Source organism: Medicago sativa, chromosome 7 (genome assembly GCF_051527215.1).
Source record: "Medicago sativa cultivar Bolivia chromosome 7, Bolivia_mono, whole genome shotgun sequence".
Classification (NCBI taxonomy): domain Eukaryota; kingdom Viridiplantae; phylum Streptophyta; class Magnoliopsida; order Fabales; family Fabaceae; genus Medicago; species Medicago sativa.
Window position 1 is genome coordinate 46,885,223 of NC_140755.1, and position 17,309 is coordinate 46,902,531.

At 33.9% G+C, this 17,309-nt stretch overlaps 2 protein-coding genes across 2 annotated transcripts; one reads left to right on the top strand and one right to left on the bottom strand.

The window, feature by feature from the left end:
* LOC146906247 (polygalacturonase-like) lies at positions 1 to 2,985 on the top strand. The gene is made up of 4 exons (XM_085722402.1): positions 1 to 562; positions 1,090 to 1,379; positions 2,045 to 2,273; positions 2,461 to 2,985. The coding sequence occupies exons 1-4, from the start codon at positions 107 to 109 to the stop codon at positions 2,683 to 2,685; spliced, it is 1,200 nt and encodes a 399-aa protein (XP_085578528.1). The 5' UTR covers positions 1 to 106; the 3' UTR covers positions 2,686 to 2,985.
* A 907-nt stretch (positions 2,986 to 3,892) lies between these two features.
* On the bottom strand, positions 3,893 to 12,494 carry LOC146906248 (vesicle-associated protein 1-2-like). The gene is made up of 8 exons (XM_085722403.1): positions 12,374 to 12,494; positions 12,204 to 12,274; positions 11,447 to 11,528; positions 11,246 to 11,361; positions 10,981 to 11,142; positions 10,832 to 10,882; positions 9,054 to 9,131; positions 3,893 to 4,274 (listed from the first exon to the last, which is right to left on the bottom strand). The coding sequence occupies exons 1-8, from the start codon at positions 12,423 to 12,425 to the stop codon at positions 4,164 to 4,166; spliced, it is 723 nt and encodes a 240-aa protein (XP_085578529.1). The 5' UTR covers positions 12,426 to 12,494; the 3' UTR covers positions 3,893 to 4,163.
* Positions 12,495 to 17,309: the final 4,815 nt, after the last annotated feature.

The window sequence follows — 17,309 nt, forward strand, 5'->3', positions numbered from 1 at the left end:
ACCATCTAATTTAGTTCTACTATATCAACTGCCAATTAACAAACACATACAAAAACCACAAAACATTCATATTATATAAGTTTGGGAATATACACTAAGAGCTAGTATGATGGATTATATTTTAGGAACTAAATATATCTTGGTAATTTCATGTATCTTATACATTACATTGTTAGGTTCATCAAATGCAGCTCCAACTACTACTTACAATGTAATTAAATTTGGGGCAAAACCAGATGGAAAAACTGATTCAACAATACCATTTGTAAATGCTTGGAAATCAGCATGTGCTAGCTTAATTCCTCCAACAATTTATGTACCAAAAGGGAGGTACTTGTTGAAAAATATTAATTTCAGAGGGCCATGTAAGAGAAAGGTGACATTCCTTAATGGTGGAACTCTTGTGGCTCCTGAAGATTATAGGGAAATTGGAAATTTAGGGTCTTGGATTTTGTTTAATCATGTTGATAATCTTGTTGTTTCTGGTGGGAAATTGGATGGTAAAGGTGCTGGATTTTGGAATTGTAGGAGGTCTGGGAAGAATTGCCCGGTTGGAGCTAGGGTATGTTAATTTTGTATTTATTTTAAACTTATATTTTTATGCACTCTATTTGTCACACTAAAATTAGAAGATTGTTGTTCCCACATCAAAGGATACTAGGAAACACAAGGAAAATACCAATATAACATTATCAGCAGTTAACTGCTGATGAGTTTTTACCGGCGGCAGTTAACTGCCGATGGATTAGGGCTCTTTGGGTCTTGACTCAAGAATATGTGGCCCAATTACAAATGGGTCAAGGCAAGACTGACCCATTTATGTAGTCAGGCCTCTCGAGCCGGACCAACCCATTTGACACCTCTAATCTTGAGATCTGCTATGATCTGGATGAACCCCTGATACCCAACTCAGCTAAACTTTTTCCCATGATTTTTTATTATATTTATTAGAAGAAAATCGGCAAATGCCTACATTTAAGACCCAAGAAATGCATGAACAAAAATTGAAGTATCATTTTAATAAATGTTTGTAATCAATGTATATTTTATGTGTACGGTTTGATTAATATTTGCTATTTTTTTTTTCAGACAATGTCATTTGACTGGGTGAATAACCTGGTGGTTAGTGGTATTACTTCAATTAACAGCCAACTAAGTCACCTAGTGATTAACAATTGCAACGATGTTGTTGTGAAAAATGTCAAACTTATTGCACCAGACAAGAGCCCAAACACTGATGGCATTCATGTTCAATACTCAAATAGGGTTACTATCAATGGTTGTATAATGCAAACAGGAGATGACTGCATATCCATTGGTGATGCTACTTACAATCTCTTAATGTCTAACATAAAATGTGGTCCTGGTCATGGTGTAAGGTTAGTATCAACGTAGTTTATGTCAATTTGAGTGGAAAATAAACATATAATTGAAATCAATTATTTAAAGACATTGTAAAAAGTTTATATAAATATTTAAGTATATTTCACCCTATGGATAGCTGTGTAGATATTTTAAAGAATAATATTATGACACAACAAAAATACGGTAAGATATTTACTCAAAATAAATAAATATGGTAAGATATGATTGAATATGTGCAGACTTTTTTATATTGTGAAAATTTTTATATCAATATTTTAAGAATCATACCAAATTGACCTTTTTTATTGTGATAAGTTGTATATCAATGTTTTAAGAATCGATACCAAATTGACCGGTTTTACCCATTAAAAACAAGTGAATTCGTAGGTTGATTTGATTCATGTTTTCCGGTTTGATTATGGTTGAATCGATTAAATCAATTGAACTATGATTTGAATATCTCACAAAGTTCATCTTTGGTAAGGATTTTAAATCATTTTTTTTGAAGGAAAGGATTTTAAATCATTGTTTTATATTTTCAAGGACTCTTTAATTGTTCCAAAAGTATTGGTATTTGAGAAGGAAAAAATAGCCAAACGAAAATATAAAATTGAATACAAGTAGTAGTTAGTTCTAATATAGCAAAATTGACACTTGTAAAAATATATGTTTGATACAGCATTGGAAGTTTGGGACAAAAAGTGGACGAAAAGGGGGTGGAAAATGTGACACTAACAAATGCTATTTTTTATGGATCGGACAATGGAGTTAGGATAAAATCATGGGCCAGGCCCAGCAATGGCTTCGTCAAGAATGTTTTGTTTCAAAACATCATGATGAACAATGTTGAGAATCCCATCATCATCGATCAGAATTACTGTCCCAACAATCAAGGTTGTCCTGGACAGGTAATCATCAGTAGTCCAAATTAACATGATTATATTCTCTTCACTGTAATGTTTACCTAAATTAAATTTGACATAATAAGTTACTTCTATATGAATTTTGCTTCTCAATGATTATTTTGATCCTTGAACATGTCTTTTCTTGCACATATAGAATGTATCATTGAAATGTAATTTTATTATTTACCAGACTTCAGGAATTAAGATTAGCCAAGTTACTTATAAGAACATTCATGGAAGTTCAGCAACAAAAGAGGCATTAACATTTGATTGCAGCCCAAGTACACCATGCCAAGGGATCAAATTGGAGGATATAAATTTGAGTTACAACAAGAAAGCTGCAACTTCATCATGCAAGAATATTGGTGGGACGAGCAGTGGAACTCTGGTGCCAGAAAGTTGTCTGTCAAATTAATAGAAGCAATATGTACTATGCATAATTAGTGTTTTTCATTATATACCTGTATGTATATTCGTATATTTATATGTAAATACATTAGATATGGGTGTGTATCTGCTTCAAATTGAAGCAGAATTCGAGTAGGAATGCCAAATGCAATCTACATGTCAAGCTGGCATTGCATTTAGGGGGGTAAAGGTAAATCAGTAACAAGCTCTACAATTTCTAGAAATGTAATGAATATTTTAAAGGAGCAACTCCATAATGTACAATGTAAGATGTGTATTCACCAAATATGTTCTCTTTTGTGGTATCTTCATGTTTTCCTTGTTACTTGATCATGTTGGAAATGTGGAACGGAATAAACAGAACTTTAATATATGGGCTAGCACCCAAAAAACACTCAAACTCCTACAGCAACTCACGTTATCGGCTAGACTGTAGTAGTAGTTTACGGTCCTTCTTGTCCTAACGAGCGAGACGGTGATCTGATTAGTACCGATTACAAGGGACAAGAGATCAAGTCACTAAGTTATGGGAACAAGGATGACAGTGCACTTCTACATCTAAGAAGCGATAATGGTTGTTGTTAGTATTTTGAGTCATTTTCAAATGCAGTTTACTTTTTTTTTTTTTTTGGTCTAGTAGCCTAGTGGCTAGAGCTCACACAATTAAATGTGGAGTGGGGTGTCCAGGGTTCAAACCCCGGCCCCTGCATATATTATGCAATGTCCCTGCCAATTGAGCTAAGCTCACGAGGACAAATGCAGTTTACTTTAGACTATTTATTTATCAAAGTAGTTTGGCATAAAACCGGACTATAAAATGGGATATGTTATGACATGCAACATGAAATTTGAATTTCACTAATCTTTTATTAATGGATCAATGGATATTCAATAGTCTAATATCATCTTCAAATATGGGTTACGTCTAACTCAACCCTACAAAGTCAGCATGTAAAGTGAGAGATGTCTCCATCCTATAAACACTTTTGGGTCATATATCACTCATTGTGGAATTCTTACTAAACTATCTAAAAAGGCAACAAATGCACAGACGAAAACATGGAAGAAAATGGGGATAGAAGGCCCTAAAAAAGAAATAGACCTGAATTGCAGAGAGTCAAGAATTCAGCATCACGAGACCATTCATACAAGAATGGATAGCTCCAATTTTAAACTTGGAAATCAGAATTTAAAAAGAATTTAAGATCTGCATGTTGAGTCATCCGATCAAAGATTGAACTTTTCAGATTGCTTGACTTCAAATATTTTGAACAGTCCAAATCCGGCAAAAGCTACTAAATATATTTCCTGAATTTGGCAACTCAAATTACAAGGTGCACGAAATAAAAATTTAATCAACTTGTCTAGTGTCTGAAATTTCTTAAAAAAAACAAACTATCAAGAAGCATAACCAGCCAATAATACAAATAAGCAGTTTTTGCCGCTCATTCACATCATTTTAGTGCAGTTTTTGGAGATCAAAGGTCATGTCCTCTTCAAGAGGTATCCCAAAATGAAGCCAATCACAGCAACAAGAACAACATATGTAAGTGATATTCCACCACGGCTTCTACTGACTTGGCGCCTCAAGAGCTCCTGTGTGCAAAAGATTCATCAACACCAATCCATCATATTTCATGAGAAACATAAATTTAATAAATATTTTAAAGTATGATCATAATTACTCAACACTTGCCAGTTGCTTCTTTTATTCTTCCAATATGTTTTAAAAATTCATAATACTTCAAAAAATCAGAAACCTAATATATGTCAATTTCTAAAATAAAAATTGTATTACAGTAACTTTTTTAATCTTAAACAAAAGGGGCCCTTGATGAAATCAAAGAAAAAAGGCAAGTAATGGTTACAATTAAAAATGAAACATAGTCAGTTGACTCATGAGAATATGAAATAAGTTAAAACAACTTGAATTTTATCCCAAAAGCTAGCTCATAAGAAGAGGGTGTCCAACCACATAAACATCCAACAGCCCGGAACCTTAGCAATGTGACTCCATTCCAATTCCCACCCTCACGCCTTGGATTCTCAGTCCAATTTCTACATTGTTATGCTTAACCCGGCTCTGATACCATGTTACATGGGCTTAGATATCAACTTAAAAGCTAGCTCATAAGACGAGGGTGCACAAGCAAATATAAACATCTTCTCACTTGGGATTGATTAGTCAGGTATGTAAGAGCAGCCACATATATGCATCTTCTCTCGTCTATACCCTAAGTAATCATAGAAACTTTGTCAACGCCACTGGCTAGTGGTTTCAGCGAAACGGATGGGATCACCGAACACTTAAGCTTTCTGGGTACCATAGAGTCCTTTTGCCCTTGTTTTGACACGTACACATTGTTGTTCACCCTTGCTTGTATTCCATCAAACTTGACATGTACACATTGTTGTTCACCCTTGCTTGTATTCCATCAAACTTGAGGCGGAAGAATGAGACTCGGACTGAAATCTAAGTGTGGAAGACAACACCCTCCATTTCGTGCAACAGATAGATAATTTTACTAACCATCATATGTCCCCAATAATTTGGTGGATACATGAGTCATATCACCAATTGATCCAAGTTTTGCTAACCAAAATCTGATAACTTGGTATGATAATTTTCACCTAGTGGTTAGTGGTAGGATCTCACAACTATTAATTATTTATATATTTTTACAAACTTCATTGTGTCTTTATCTCTCCAAATGAAAGAAATGGAGAGGACACTAAATGAAGAGGATCCTAACTCTTGCAACTCCCAATGCTATTTTCATTCTTGTGTTTCAATTCAGTGGCTTTCTGAGAGGAGGAAGATCATGTAAAGGATCATCCAAAGATCGAAATTGCATATACGTGTAAACAAGTGATCGCCACCATCACAATAACCAATTAAGTTGACAATATGTTTGTGATTTAAGAGGCTGAGCATGAGAACCTCCATAAAAATTCTCAATTTGTTTGACAGCCTTTCTAGTTAAGCTATTTCACAGCAACTACCTAAATCTTAGTGCTCTTAAGGCCACCTTTGTATACAGGCCCAAAAGCCTTCACCTCATAAACATTTTAACCCAAAATTAATGGTTGCGGCTTCAAGTTCTTGTAATGTAAACGCATATTGGCTTCTAAGTCATAATTCGTCTTAGGACCTACGGCACCCCGCAATTTCAATCTACCTGAGGTAACTCTTCTGAAGAGAACATGAAACAGTTCTTTGAAAGATACAAAACTATGAAGATTGTAGATTGTGTGAATGGTTGTGTCTAGACATAGCAGATCTTGTTTGAATTTATAATTTATAATAAAAATAGAGTCAATGACAATTAATGCAAGAATCAATTACAATTAATACTAATTAAACATAATTGATATTACAACTAGCGAATCATAACATCTGATTTCTAATTGATTTTACCACTCCCCCTCAAGCTAAATCTTTACTATGTTTTAAGCTTGTTACAATATAAGTCACCATCACAAGATCAAAATGGTAAAATCAATTAGAAATCAAATGTTATGGTTTGTTAGTTTTCAATTTTCATATCAATTATGTTTAATTAGCATTAATTGTAATTGATTATAGTATTAATTGTAATTGAATTTTATTTCTATTATTATAAACACAAACAAGTGTGCTCTGTCTAGACACAACCATTCACACTAACTGCAATCTTTACACTAGAATCAACGACCCAAGAACCAAGGAGAGATAATTGAGAGGAAAACAGATGAATTACCAGTGTGTGCAACTAAAGCAGTAAAACCAGTACTCTGACACCACTAGAGAAAATCTTTGTAGCATTAATTGTAATCGATTCTATTTTTCTATTATAATAAATCAAACAAGGTGTGGTTTGTCTAGACACAACCATTTAAACAATCTACATGGCGGAGCACACCTTGTTTGTACTTATAATAGAAGTATAATCAATTACGACTAATTTTAAAATCAATGAGAAAGCAAATGTTATGATTTAATAGTTGTCATATCAATTATGTTTAATTACCGTTAATTTGTAATTGATTCTATTTCTATTATAAATACAAACAAGGTGTGCTCTCATACCATGTAATGATTGTAGATTGTGTGAATGGTTGTGTCTGGAAAGAGCACAGCTAGTTTGTATTTATAATAGAAATAAAATCAATTACAATTAATGCTAGAATCAATTACAATTGATGATAATTGAACATAATTGAGATATGACAACTAGCAAATCATAGCATATGATTTCTAATTGATTTTAACAAAAACAAAGAAAACAGCCGATGTTATCAAATTCGACAATCACCTCTCAATCATCAGCAACCATTCATGATAAATCAGCATATCGGAATATTGGACCTGTGTATAAAGGTCAGCTTAAGAGCACTAGGTCAAAGTAGTTGTTGTGAAATAGCTTAACAAGAAAGGTTGTCAAGAAGACTGCAAATTTTTTGTGGAGGTTCTCACGCTTAGCCTCTTAAATCACAAACATCTTGTCAATTCGATTGGTTATTGTGGTTATGGCAATCAACGTTTACTTATCTATGAGTATATGCCATTGGATTCTTCCTCCTCATAGGAAGCCACTGGATTGGAACACAAGGATGAAAATAGCATTGGGAGTAGAAGAGGGGGTGGAATGTATGCATGACAAGACATATCCACTTGTAATGTATAGATATAGATACTTCAAATCATCCAACATCCTCCTAGGTGAAAATTATCATACCAAGTTATCATATTCTGGATTAGCAAAACTTGGACCAAGTGGTGGTATGACTCGTACTCGAGTAATAGGAACATATGGTTATACAACTAATGCATGAACTGGACAAGAGGTGTTGTCTTCCTCACTTCGATCCCAATCAGAGTCTCGTTCATCTGCATCTCAAGAGTGAGGGAATACAAGCAAGGGTGAACAATGATTTGTACATGGTGGAACAAGGGCAAACGACTCTTTGATACCTAAAAAATTTCAGAAGTTGGTGACCCCATCCCTTTAGCTGAAACCAATAGCCAGATGGGTTAACAATGTTTCCATAATGTCTGTGAGGGTAAAGATGGGGGCAGGGATGGTCCAAGTCCCACAACTGTAGAACTTGAGAGCGACTATCACAATAGTTGCCCCACCATGAAGTTGGGTGAAATATAGAAATAAGGATGAAGGGTGTTGTCAATGTATTCCCAAATAGCAACAAGCATCAAGAGAGAGTCAGGGATACGGTGACATTTCGGGACCATCCTAGAAGTATATGATGTTTGGAAAATATACTTCACAGTCTGGAGGAACAGAAGTAGCTAAATATGACGGTTGAAATGCATAAGTAATTCTTGTTTTACATTAATGGAGTTATGCGCGCCAGATAATGGGACCTATCCCCAGGTAGAAGTTCTGTCGCTAATATCAGTAGCTACAAGATGGCAGGAGCTTAGGGAGTCTACCCTGTTTTGAATGGGGGGCAGATTGTTTATTTCTTGAATGGACAGTTTAAACCAAGAATTATGAAAGTTTAAATTGTAGCCTTTTCAGAAATGCCTTCCAGAATTACATGGTTGTCCTTTATAAATCACCCTTATTTTTAGCTCCAACTAGAAATGCTGAAGATTTCTACTGTCTAACCTAACATTCACCATGAGGTGATGGTGAATAAATCAGTGAGTTAGGCGCTATATGATGAGGCCACAGATAATAGGAGGGATTAGAGGGTATTTTTGGTTTTGTAAGGGGCTTAAAATATTAAAAGACATATACAAAAAGGGAGATCAAACTTTAAATAGTGAATGAAAAAAATGCCAAATAAAAGGTTAAATAAGATTATTGAAGATAATATGCACATATATGACAGGTTGGGTAACTTGTCCCTAACCTTCCCTCAAAAAAAAAAAAAAAGAAAGCTTGTCCCTAACCTGACATCAAATCATAAAATGTCACCCTAACTGTCCCTATTTTTTGTGGGACTGGTAAACCTGGACCTGAAGAGTTTGGGCTAGGTTGGGTCACCAGGACGGAATGGGAGTTCTTTTCAATCAATAAACACCATTCATTTCAATATTTTGATCCAGTTTCTATCAAAATACAATTTCTTCACGTGAACTTTAATATTGAACTGTAACTCCATAACAATTTAAATATTGAATCTAGGTTATACCAATGATGATGTAACATAAAACAATAACATATTAGAAATGTTGAAAGTAATTATGATTCTACCTTTAACTACAGAGTACAATTGTTTAAAACATTAAGCAGAAATGCCATATTTAACACATAATAAAATACCAAGCAGAAATGCCCTAACTAACCATCTACCAATGAAGATTTTACGATAACTAGCTATAAATTTGTTGGCATGTTTAAAAGATATATATTTATATCCATAACATACCACTTCTTGCTGGAGTCTTCTCTGTTGGTCGATAGCAGAATTCCTCTCCTCGGTCACCTTTGAAACTTGAGCTGATGTCTGAAATATTAAGAAACCAAAATAAGAACATTTTTTTCTGATTATACAGAGTAAATAAGATAATTCCAAAGGTAGAGACATCAACTGCAGGCAATGGAGTCTGCAAGGAAATTTCTTACAACAATACAATTATCAATGTAAAAGATAATGAAACAAAACTATCAAATTCAGAAATTATCTGCAGTACATGAATAATAAATGACATGCTTATTAATACAACCCCGCAATATAAATCAGAATACTGAAGTTAAAAAAACTTACAAAATATGTGTTCCTAAAACATTTCAGAGTGTTTAACTTCTTCCTAAAACATTTCAAACGAGTTTTTAACTTCACAAAAGAATGATCTGCGATATCTCTTTCATGAAGTGAGAACTTGATCTTAACCTTAACTAATAAAAACTTGAAAGAAGGGCATAATCAATGCCATGACAACATGCTTGTTTGCAGCATTCTTGATGTAGCCTTTCGCGAATCAAGAAAAAATTTGTAAAGCGAAAAAATTCCAGCATGAAGTATTACTTATATAGTTTTGCAAAAAGAATTTTTTATCAAGGTTAGAAAGAATGTGTAAGGATATAAAGGATACATATTCAATAATGAAGCACGGTTTGCAAATTTTTCAGGATATCAAAACTACGGAGTATGCACTACAGTTGTGTGTCATAATGAGTTCAATGTGTGATCGATTCATATGCAACCTGATCAGTAACTATACTAAATCACAACCCTGGGAACTATATAGAAAGCTATTCTCAAAAATACAGTCAATCTCAGCCACATTTTGAAATGTCATGTATTATTTGCCTAAAGCAATTATTGTTTGTCTAGACATATATGGTTTTGATTGATATTTATTAGATTATTGGATATATTTGTTGACATGTTCTCTTCTTTATTTCTTCTATGTAAACATTACTGTCTTCTTGTATCTAATTCTGATGCAATTAGGATTGATATAGGACATATTTAATTCCATACAATCAAGCTCAAGGGATTGTCTATAAACAGATTTGATACTGTAAATACAACAGGTTGGAAGCTAATCTCTCAAACTATTCATTTTTAGAATGTAGGGAAAATTTTCACGCCTCCATTGGTGCTCTAAAGGGCGTTGAAGAAGGTCACTGGGGCTTAACAATATCCAACACCTGTTGTGGATAAGCTTATTGATTATTTCCACAGAGCAGGCTTCTTCTCCAGGTTAGACATGAAATTTGGTATCACCATGTTCATATTATAGAAGATGTGTGAAAAACTGTTATGTTATGACTCGTGACACGCACTAAAAGTTGCAGACCATGCCATTTCCCAATAAACCATGAACCTGATTTTCAAGTCCTTCCTTCATAGGTTGTGCAGAGCACCCATCAGTAGTGTTGTAACCTATGCCATGGTTGCTTTATTTTTAAGCACTGGAGCACACGTAAGTGGTATCACAGATTTTTTTTTATTTATGCAACGTTCATTAAATAAGACACAGTTCCCATTAACATTGACCCTAACCAACTGAAACGAAATTGAAGGGGGGGGATGTACGAGATCAGAAAAATAAATCTGAACAATACCGCATCAAGTTATGCACAAAGAACCCATATTATGCAAAAGTCATAGTTAAAACCTTCATCAGCATGCGTCACTTTGAATTTTACTAACAGGAAAAAAATAACAAAAGCAAAGATGTAATTTAAACACATTACCTCAAATGTAGGACCCTGATGTTCATCCCGCTCGTTAAAAGTTCTTGAAGCCTGTAATGCATGGTTATGTCATGAAACTACAACCCAAAAAAAACAACAATGTAGAGAATCATCTTTTGAAAACAAACACCAATTTACTGATTACTCACAGCTGTAAATTCAGTAACATTTGAATGTCCGTTTTCCGATACAGAATCAGGCGAAGAATCCTCATCAGATCCTTCTCGAACCGGAGACGGAGGTCCGGGAGGAGCAACATAAACAACCCTCAACTTGCACTCTTCAACATTGTGGCCTGCCTCTTTGCTAAACTGCATGCAAAGAAAGAGCATAGGTAAGTGACAACTGATAACTGCCGCAGGAAAAATCGTTAGTTCCATCAACAAACATTATCTTTATTTATTGAATAAATACCATTTCGGGATTAATATCTTTTGTGGTAGTTCCAGGACTTGCAATCACACTTTGAAGGAGAAACTTATCCTTGCATTGCATGTCAGAAGGTGCCTCCTTTTGCGCTTGCATTGTTACTAATGAATGAAAAGACATTAACAGAGTTAATAAGCAAAGAATGGTGAAGGAAACGAAGCTAGAAAGATGTGAAGAGAAAGAAACCTGTTACATCACATGTAGACCTCGGCAACACAACCCCACTGTTAGGCCTAACACAATACTTCTTCGGATTTGTAGTCTTAACCTGCACCACACGATCAAAATCAAATACCAATTACAAAAAGAAACAAAATCCACGTAATAAAACCCCCCCTTCACCCAAAATAAAACCTCAAGGGTATGTATGAATTGAGGATATTGGAGGGAGGTGATGACTTATTTTTCTGTTCTAAATTAAGGACTTGTTTTTAAAGCTGAATTAAGGGTTATTGAAATGCTATATATATCTTTCAATTTTTTTAAAAATCTCAAATATATATAAAGTTAGCACTCTAAATCCCTCCTCTCCATTTTTCCCTTTGTGCATAAATATATTTAATGTTAACTTTTCATGTTCCAAGACAAATTGATAGATTAATAAGGTGTATACGTCGAAAAAGAATAATAAATGTATCTAAAAATTTGTAGAGAGTCTTATATCTATGGACAAAACTTTGTTTCGTAAATGATCTTACAATTAGGAACGGAGGGAGTACCAAAAATATAAACTTAGCAAAGTTCTAAATAACGACGGTGGTAATGATTGTGATCACATCACCATCCTCGATATTGCCGAGAATCAGCAACAAATGCAGCCTCAATTAAAGCGTGTTTCGGTTCCGGCAATATCAAAAACTAAGACTAAAACACTGTTCCAAAACCCTTAATTCAAACATACCCTAAATTAAAATTAAATTTGAAACAAAAACAAAAACAAAACCTTGAAAGCAACATAGTTGTCGGTCTTGTTAGACAACTGTAGAGAACACGAGATCTGCTTCCTCAATTCAACTAATTCAAACAAAAATTGTTAAGAGAATAATGAAATTGAAAAATTGCATGTTAAATAAAAAAAGTATGAAAGAGATAGTTTTGAAATCGAAGGCTTACAAGGAAACTGTAGTTCATCAGGTTGAATGTTGAGAAGGTCGCCGGTACTCATGGTTGGTGGATCGCCGGAGAGAGGAAAAGCGATCTCCGTTACCAACGAGGGAAACTCGGAGAGAGGTATGAGCTGTGCTCGAGGATTCACTTGTTTTTATTATACTCCCTCCGTTTCAAAATGAGTGTCGTTTTAGGTGTTTACACAAATATTAAGAAATGCAATGATTAAAAGAAAGAGAATGGTTATTTTACCAAATTATCCTTATTAACTATTGGTTAGTTTTAAAAGTAATATTTTGGAAGTAGTGTGCAGAGTATTAATTGGAGGGTACAATTGAAACGAAAAAGTTATTATTGCATTGGAAACTGAAAGTGACATTCATTTTGAAACAATTTTTTTTGGCTAAAGCGAAATTCATTTTGAAACGGATGGAATATTATTTTTTATTTTTTGTAATAATTAGTAGCAATCTGTGAAGCCCAGATACAAGATACGATACGGATACGATACTGCACCGATACGCGATACGGAAAAATTTCAAAAATCAAGATACGATACGGCTGGGATACGTTAATAAAAAAAATTATATAGTTAAATGTACAATATAATTATAACCATTTTTTTAATATGCAAATATATTAACAAACACAAGAAACCAGGCTCGTAGCACATTAACATAAATATAAATAATATTGACGATTAAGAGAGTGGTCATTAGTCAATTACATACGCAATATATACAAAAAAGAGCACCATCAGTGTTATACATCAATGCTACACTATATCCAAAAGGAACATTGTTAGTGTTATACTATATCGATCCAAAAAAGAAGCACTATATCCAAAAAAAGAACACATCAGTGCTAAGAGTCAACACTAACATGTAACTAACTTTTACATCTCCTCTCCTCCATTCCCATCAAGATACAAATCAGCTTCCAAATCCGGTTCATCCAAAGACAACTCTGCTAACTTAATTCCAACATCATCAAACGGTTCATGCGCATCTCTACTAATGTCCCACATTCTTGATTGTCCTTTCTTATATTCATCTTCTTTCCTTGACAAGAAAATGGCCGAGCAGTTCAACGGTGGCCAAAGTGGACGGCGACCACTTTGGAAGAAAAAGTTGAAACCTTAATTTTTTAGAAAGGGGAAGATGCAATTGTTTGTGTGGTGTGGTGTGGTGTGGTGTGGGTCGTACTGGCACCAAAGAAAGATAAATGAAATGTATATATATTATAGTAATATAATGTTTTTATTCTTATTTTTTTTAAAAAAAAACAGAAATCAAAATAATATAAAAAACACAAGTATCCGTGCGTATCGGGATGTATCGGGAAGTATCGGATAATTATTTTTTAAAAAAGTAAAATTAAATATTTGGATACTCTTCGGATACGTATCGGGAAGTATCGGACAGATATCGGTGCAGGATACGCATGGGATACGGTACGTCATCTATTTTGAAGTATCAGGGCTTCACAGGTAGCAATAGATTTTGTTTTTTACATCTAATTTTTTTTTTATAATTAGTAGAACTAGTTTTTGTTTTTGTAAAATGATATAGTGTCTTAGGAAATGGTGAAAAGTTATTTTTTTTTAAGAAAAGAATTGTTGAAAAGTTGTGAATTCAAATTTTATTTAATTTACTTAACAAACAACAAATGTTTTTTGAGGTATTTGTTAGCATAACTCTTTGTTTTTTACATATATACAATTAATTTTATAATATGATTATTTTCGTGTGTGATTTCTAAAGATTAAAACGTTGCAACCGTAACGGTTTCAGTTAGGTATTCCGCGGATGTAATTGTTTTTGCTTATATGTTCCTCCACTACAACAATCTTCACGAATACGATTCCAAACATGAAATCAAGGCTGAAACACGACTAGAAAACATCGGCAACAAATCTTTCATTGTAGTGCAAGTTTGATCAGCGATCTTGATTCTTTAGGATCGTTCTAAACCAATATTTTCTTCGGTCATTCAAGACGTGAATCAAATCGGAACTTCTACAACGATCACAAACAACTTGATTCCTTCAACAACGAAGTAAGGCGATCCAAAAAACAACGATGTTTCCACCACCGTTCGTCTCCCTCGAAGAATCAAGAACATAATCTCAACCAGAATCCTCCTCTACCTCCTCATTTCACTAGTGTTCTAAACTCCTACGATCTTTTGTTGAACATCATGAACATGATGCAATAGCAGAACGAAATATCGGAACATGTATAGTAGAATCTAGAGAAGATTTCATCAAAATCACTACATAAATCGAGGTTGTGAAACGAAATCAAAGCAATACTACTTTGGTGGTACTCGAAGACGTTGTGTCAGTTTCGGCGAAGCAACCACGAAGCAAGAGTAAGCCCCGAGGATATTCTGAGGAGGGAAGTAGCAATCGTCCATCTCGTCGCCACGATCGTATAGAGCCTTCATCATCATAATTAAGATGCAGGGATTCTCCTCCCCACCGTCGCAATCATCGAAGACACAAGGAGTACTTTCCATAATGACAGCATTCTCATCACAGGTGTGGTCCATTCACAAGAAGGATAACATATTTTCCAATACAACATACCTTCGAAAAGCCATTAAAGTTAGAGTTTTATGACAGAACAAGTGATCCTGACAAGAAGCTGCCAAAATAAGTAAATGCCCCTCTATATATATCAACATTTGTTTTTAGTCCCCATAAAATATTCATTAGACTTTGGGTCCCTCCAAAATTTCAATCCATGAAATTAGTCCCTAATTTTTAGTCAACTCATGTCTAACTTTCATTATTTTTAATGAAATTTTCCAAAAATGGGTAGAATATTATGACAATTTCTCTAAAAAAAATTAGCTTTTTTTAAGAAATCATGAATTTTATGTTTTTGGTGCTAAAAAATGCATATTAAATTCATGTTTTGTTAAAAAAAAATGGATACGACCTTAGTGAGTGGAGGCCCAATAACATGGTTTGAGGAAACTGCTGAAGGCCCAGATTTAGGAAAGCGCCAATCTAAGAAGCCATCATGGATGGAAGATTTCGTGTGTTGGTGAGAGGATTGTTGCTGACATTATGTTAGCACAAGTTATGTTATTTTGTTTCCTTCTATTATGCAAATGATATTTTATTTCCCTTTTGGTTTCCTTCTTTTACGCAAATAAGTTATGCCATGACAATATATGTTGTAATCTTAGACATATAAGAACAAGAGAGAAGTTCAAATGATTAATCAAACTCCAAACAATCTTCTTGGAGTTTGATTAATCATTTGAACTTCTCTCTTGTTCTTATATGTCTAAGAATCTTGTCATTTAGAAGATTTTATGGAGTTTGATTAATCTTTGCAACTTCTCTCTTGTTCTTCTAGGTCAAAGATTCTTCTTGTTTAGAAGATTGTTTGGAGTTTGGTTAATCATTTGAACTTCTTTCTTGTTCTTGTATGTCTAAGAATCTTGTCATTTAGAAGATTTTATGGAGTTTGATTAATCTTTGTAACTTCTCTCTTGTTCTTGTAGGTCTAAGAATCCTCTCGTTTAGAAGATTGTTTGTAGTTTGATTAATCATCTGAACTTTTCTCTTGTTCATCTAGGTCAAAGATTCCTCTCTTTTAGAAGATTGTTTGGAGTTTGATTAATCATCTGAACTTCTGTCTTGTTCTTCTAGGTCAAAGATTCCTCTCGTTTAGAAGATTGTTTGGAGTTTGGTTAATCATTTGAACTTCTCTCTTGCTCTTGTAGGTCTAAGATTCCTCTCGTTTAGAAGATTGTTTGGAGTTTAAATTAAAATGTTTTACATTAAAATTGTCTATTTACTAATTTACCCCTTATTTTTTATTTAATTAGGGTTAGGGTTAAGGTCATGGGTGGAAATCTTTCTTTATATTTGCCACGTGTTACATTATCATATAAAACAATTTATGGGTATTCATCTATCGTCTCCCTTTTCTTTCAACAAAAAATACGTCTCTTTTAATTCTTACTCAATCAAATATTCATCTCATATCCATTGTTCATCCATTCGATTGCCATTTACCTTCATTCTCCAAACCATGTCAAATTTCAGCAGTTCCGTTTCCTACCTAAACCGGCTTCGTGTAGCAAACTTGAATCAAAAATCTGCAAATACCAAAATGGATTCGGATTCATAGGGTAACTGCTTACCAGATTCAATCGATGGTGAATCACTGATTGGTCTGAAAACTGGATTTGCAAAATAGGGTTCTTTTTTTCGGATTTTAACACTCGAAGAACATATCGAAACACTTATCGTCTTCTATGAGGGTTTGATGGATAACATGAAAAAAGACATATCTGAAAAGGATGAATCTTTGAGGAAGAAAATGTAGGGTGAGATCAACAATTTGAAGGACAAGTTTGAGATCCAGTTCGCAGATTTCAAAAGGTCAATTAATGGTAAGGTTGATGAAATCCGAAAAGAAAACAAATTGTTGAAGGCAGATCTCAAGAAGGCAAAAAATTCGACAACCATGGTGAAGGTTTTTGTTGTTCTTGTTATTGTTTATTTATTTTGTAGGGTTTAGGGAAAATCATAATTTCAAGATTGTTGTTGAATATTGTTGTTGTTAGGGAAAAATCGTAATTTGAAGGTTTTAGTTAGTTAATTGTTATTGAATGTTTTGGAGTGTTGTTCAATTCTGGTCAATTTATGGAAAATTTGTGAGGTAATGAAATATTGTCCAGAAATTTCAAGATTAAGTTGTTGTTAATGTTGTTTAATTTTCTGGGTAAGTTGTGTGACTACTGAATTCTCATATTAAGTTTGTAGTCTGATGGTGATTATTTTATTTGAAGTAATTCTGGGTTGATTATGAATTAAGTAGTATTCCGAAATATCATCATCATCTTCATCGGTTCACTTCTGTTCATTGTAGTTTATGGTTTTTCTTTAAAAAATCCAGAATTGCATTCATGTTTGATG

What these genes read in the sequence shown, in the direction of transcription:
- LOC146906247 (XM_085722402.1), top strand. Translation starts at nt 107, where the DNA reads ATGATGGATTATATTTTAGGAACTAAATATATCTTGGTAATTTCATGT. An exon ending in ATTGCCCGGTTGGAGCTAGG is followed by an intron (nt 563 to 1,089) that starts GTATGTTAATTT and finishes TTTTTTTTTCAG; the next exon opens with ACAATGTCATTTGACTGGGT. An exon ending in ATCAAGGTTGTCCTGGACAG is followed by an intron (nt 2,274 to 2,460) that starts GTAATCATCAGT and finishes ATTATTTACCAG; the next exon opens with ACTTCAGGAATTAAGATTAG.
- LOC146906248 (XM_085722403.1), bottom strand. Translation starts at nt 12,425, where the DNA reads ATGAGTACCGGCGACCTTCTCAACATTCAACCTGATGAACTACAGTTT. An exon ending in ACAACTATGTTGCTTTCAAG is followed by an intron (nt 11,529 to 12,203) that starts GTTTTGTTTTTG and finishes CGTGTGGTGCAG; the next exon opens with GTTAAGACTACAAATCCGAA. An exon ending in ATGTTACTGAATTTACAGCT is followed by an intron (nt 10,883 to 10,980) that starts GTGAGTAATCAG and finishes CATGCATTACAG; the next exon opens with GCTTCAAGAACTTTTAACGA.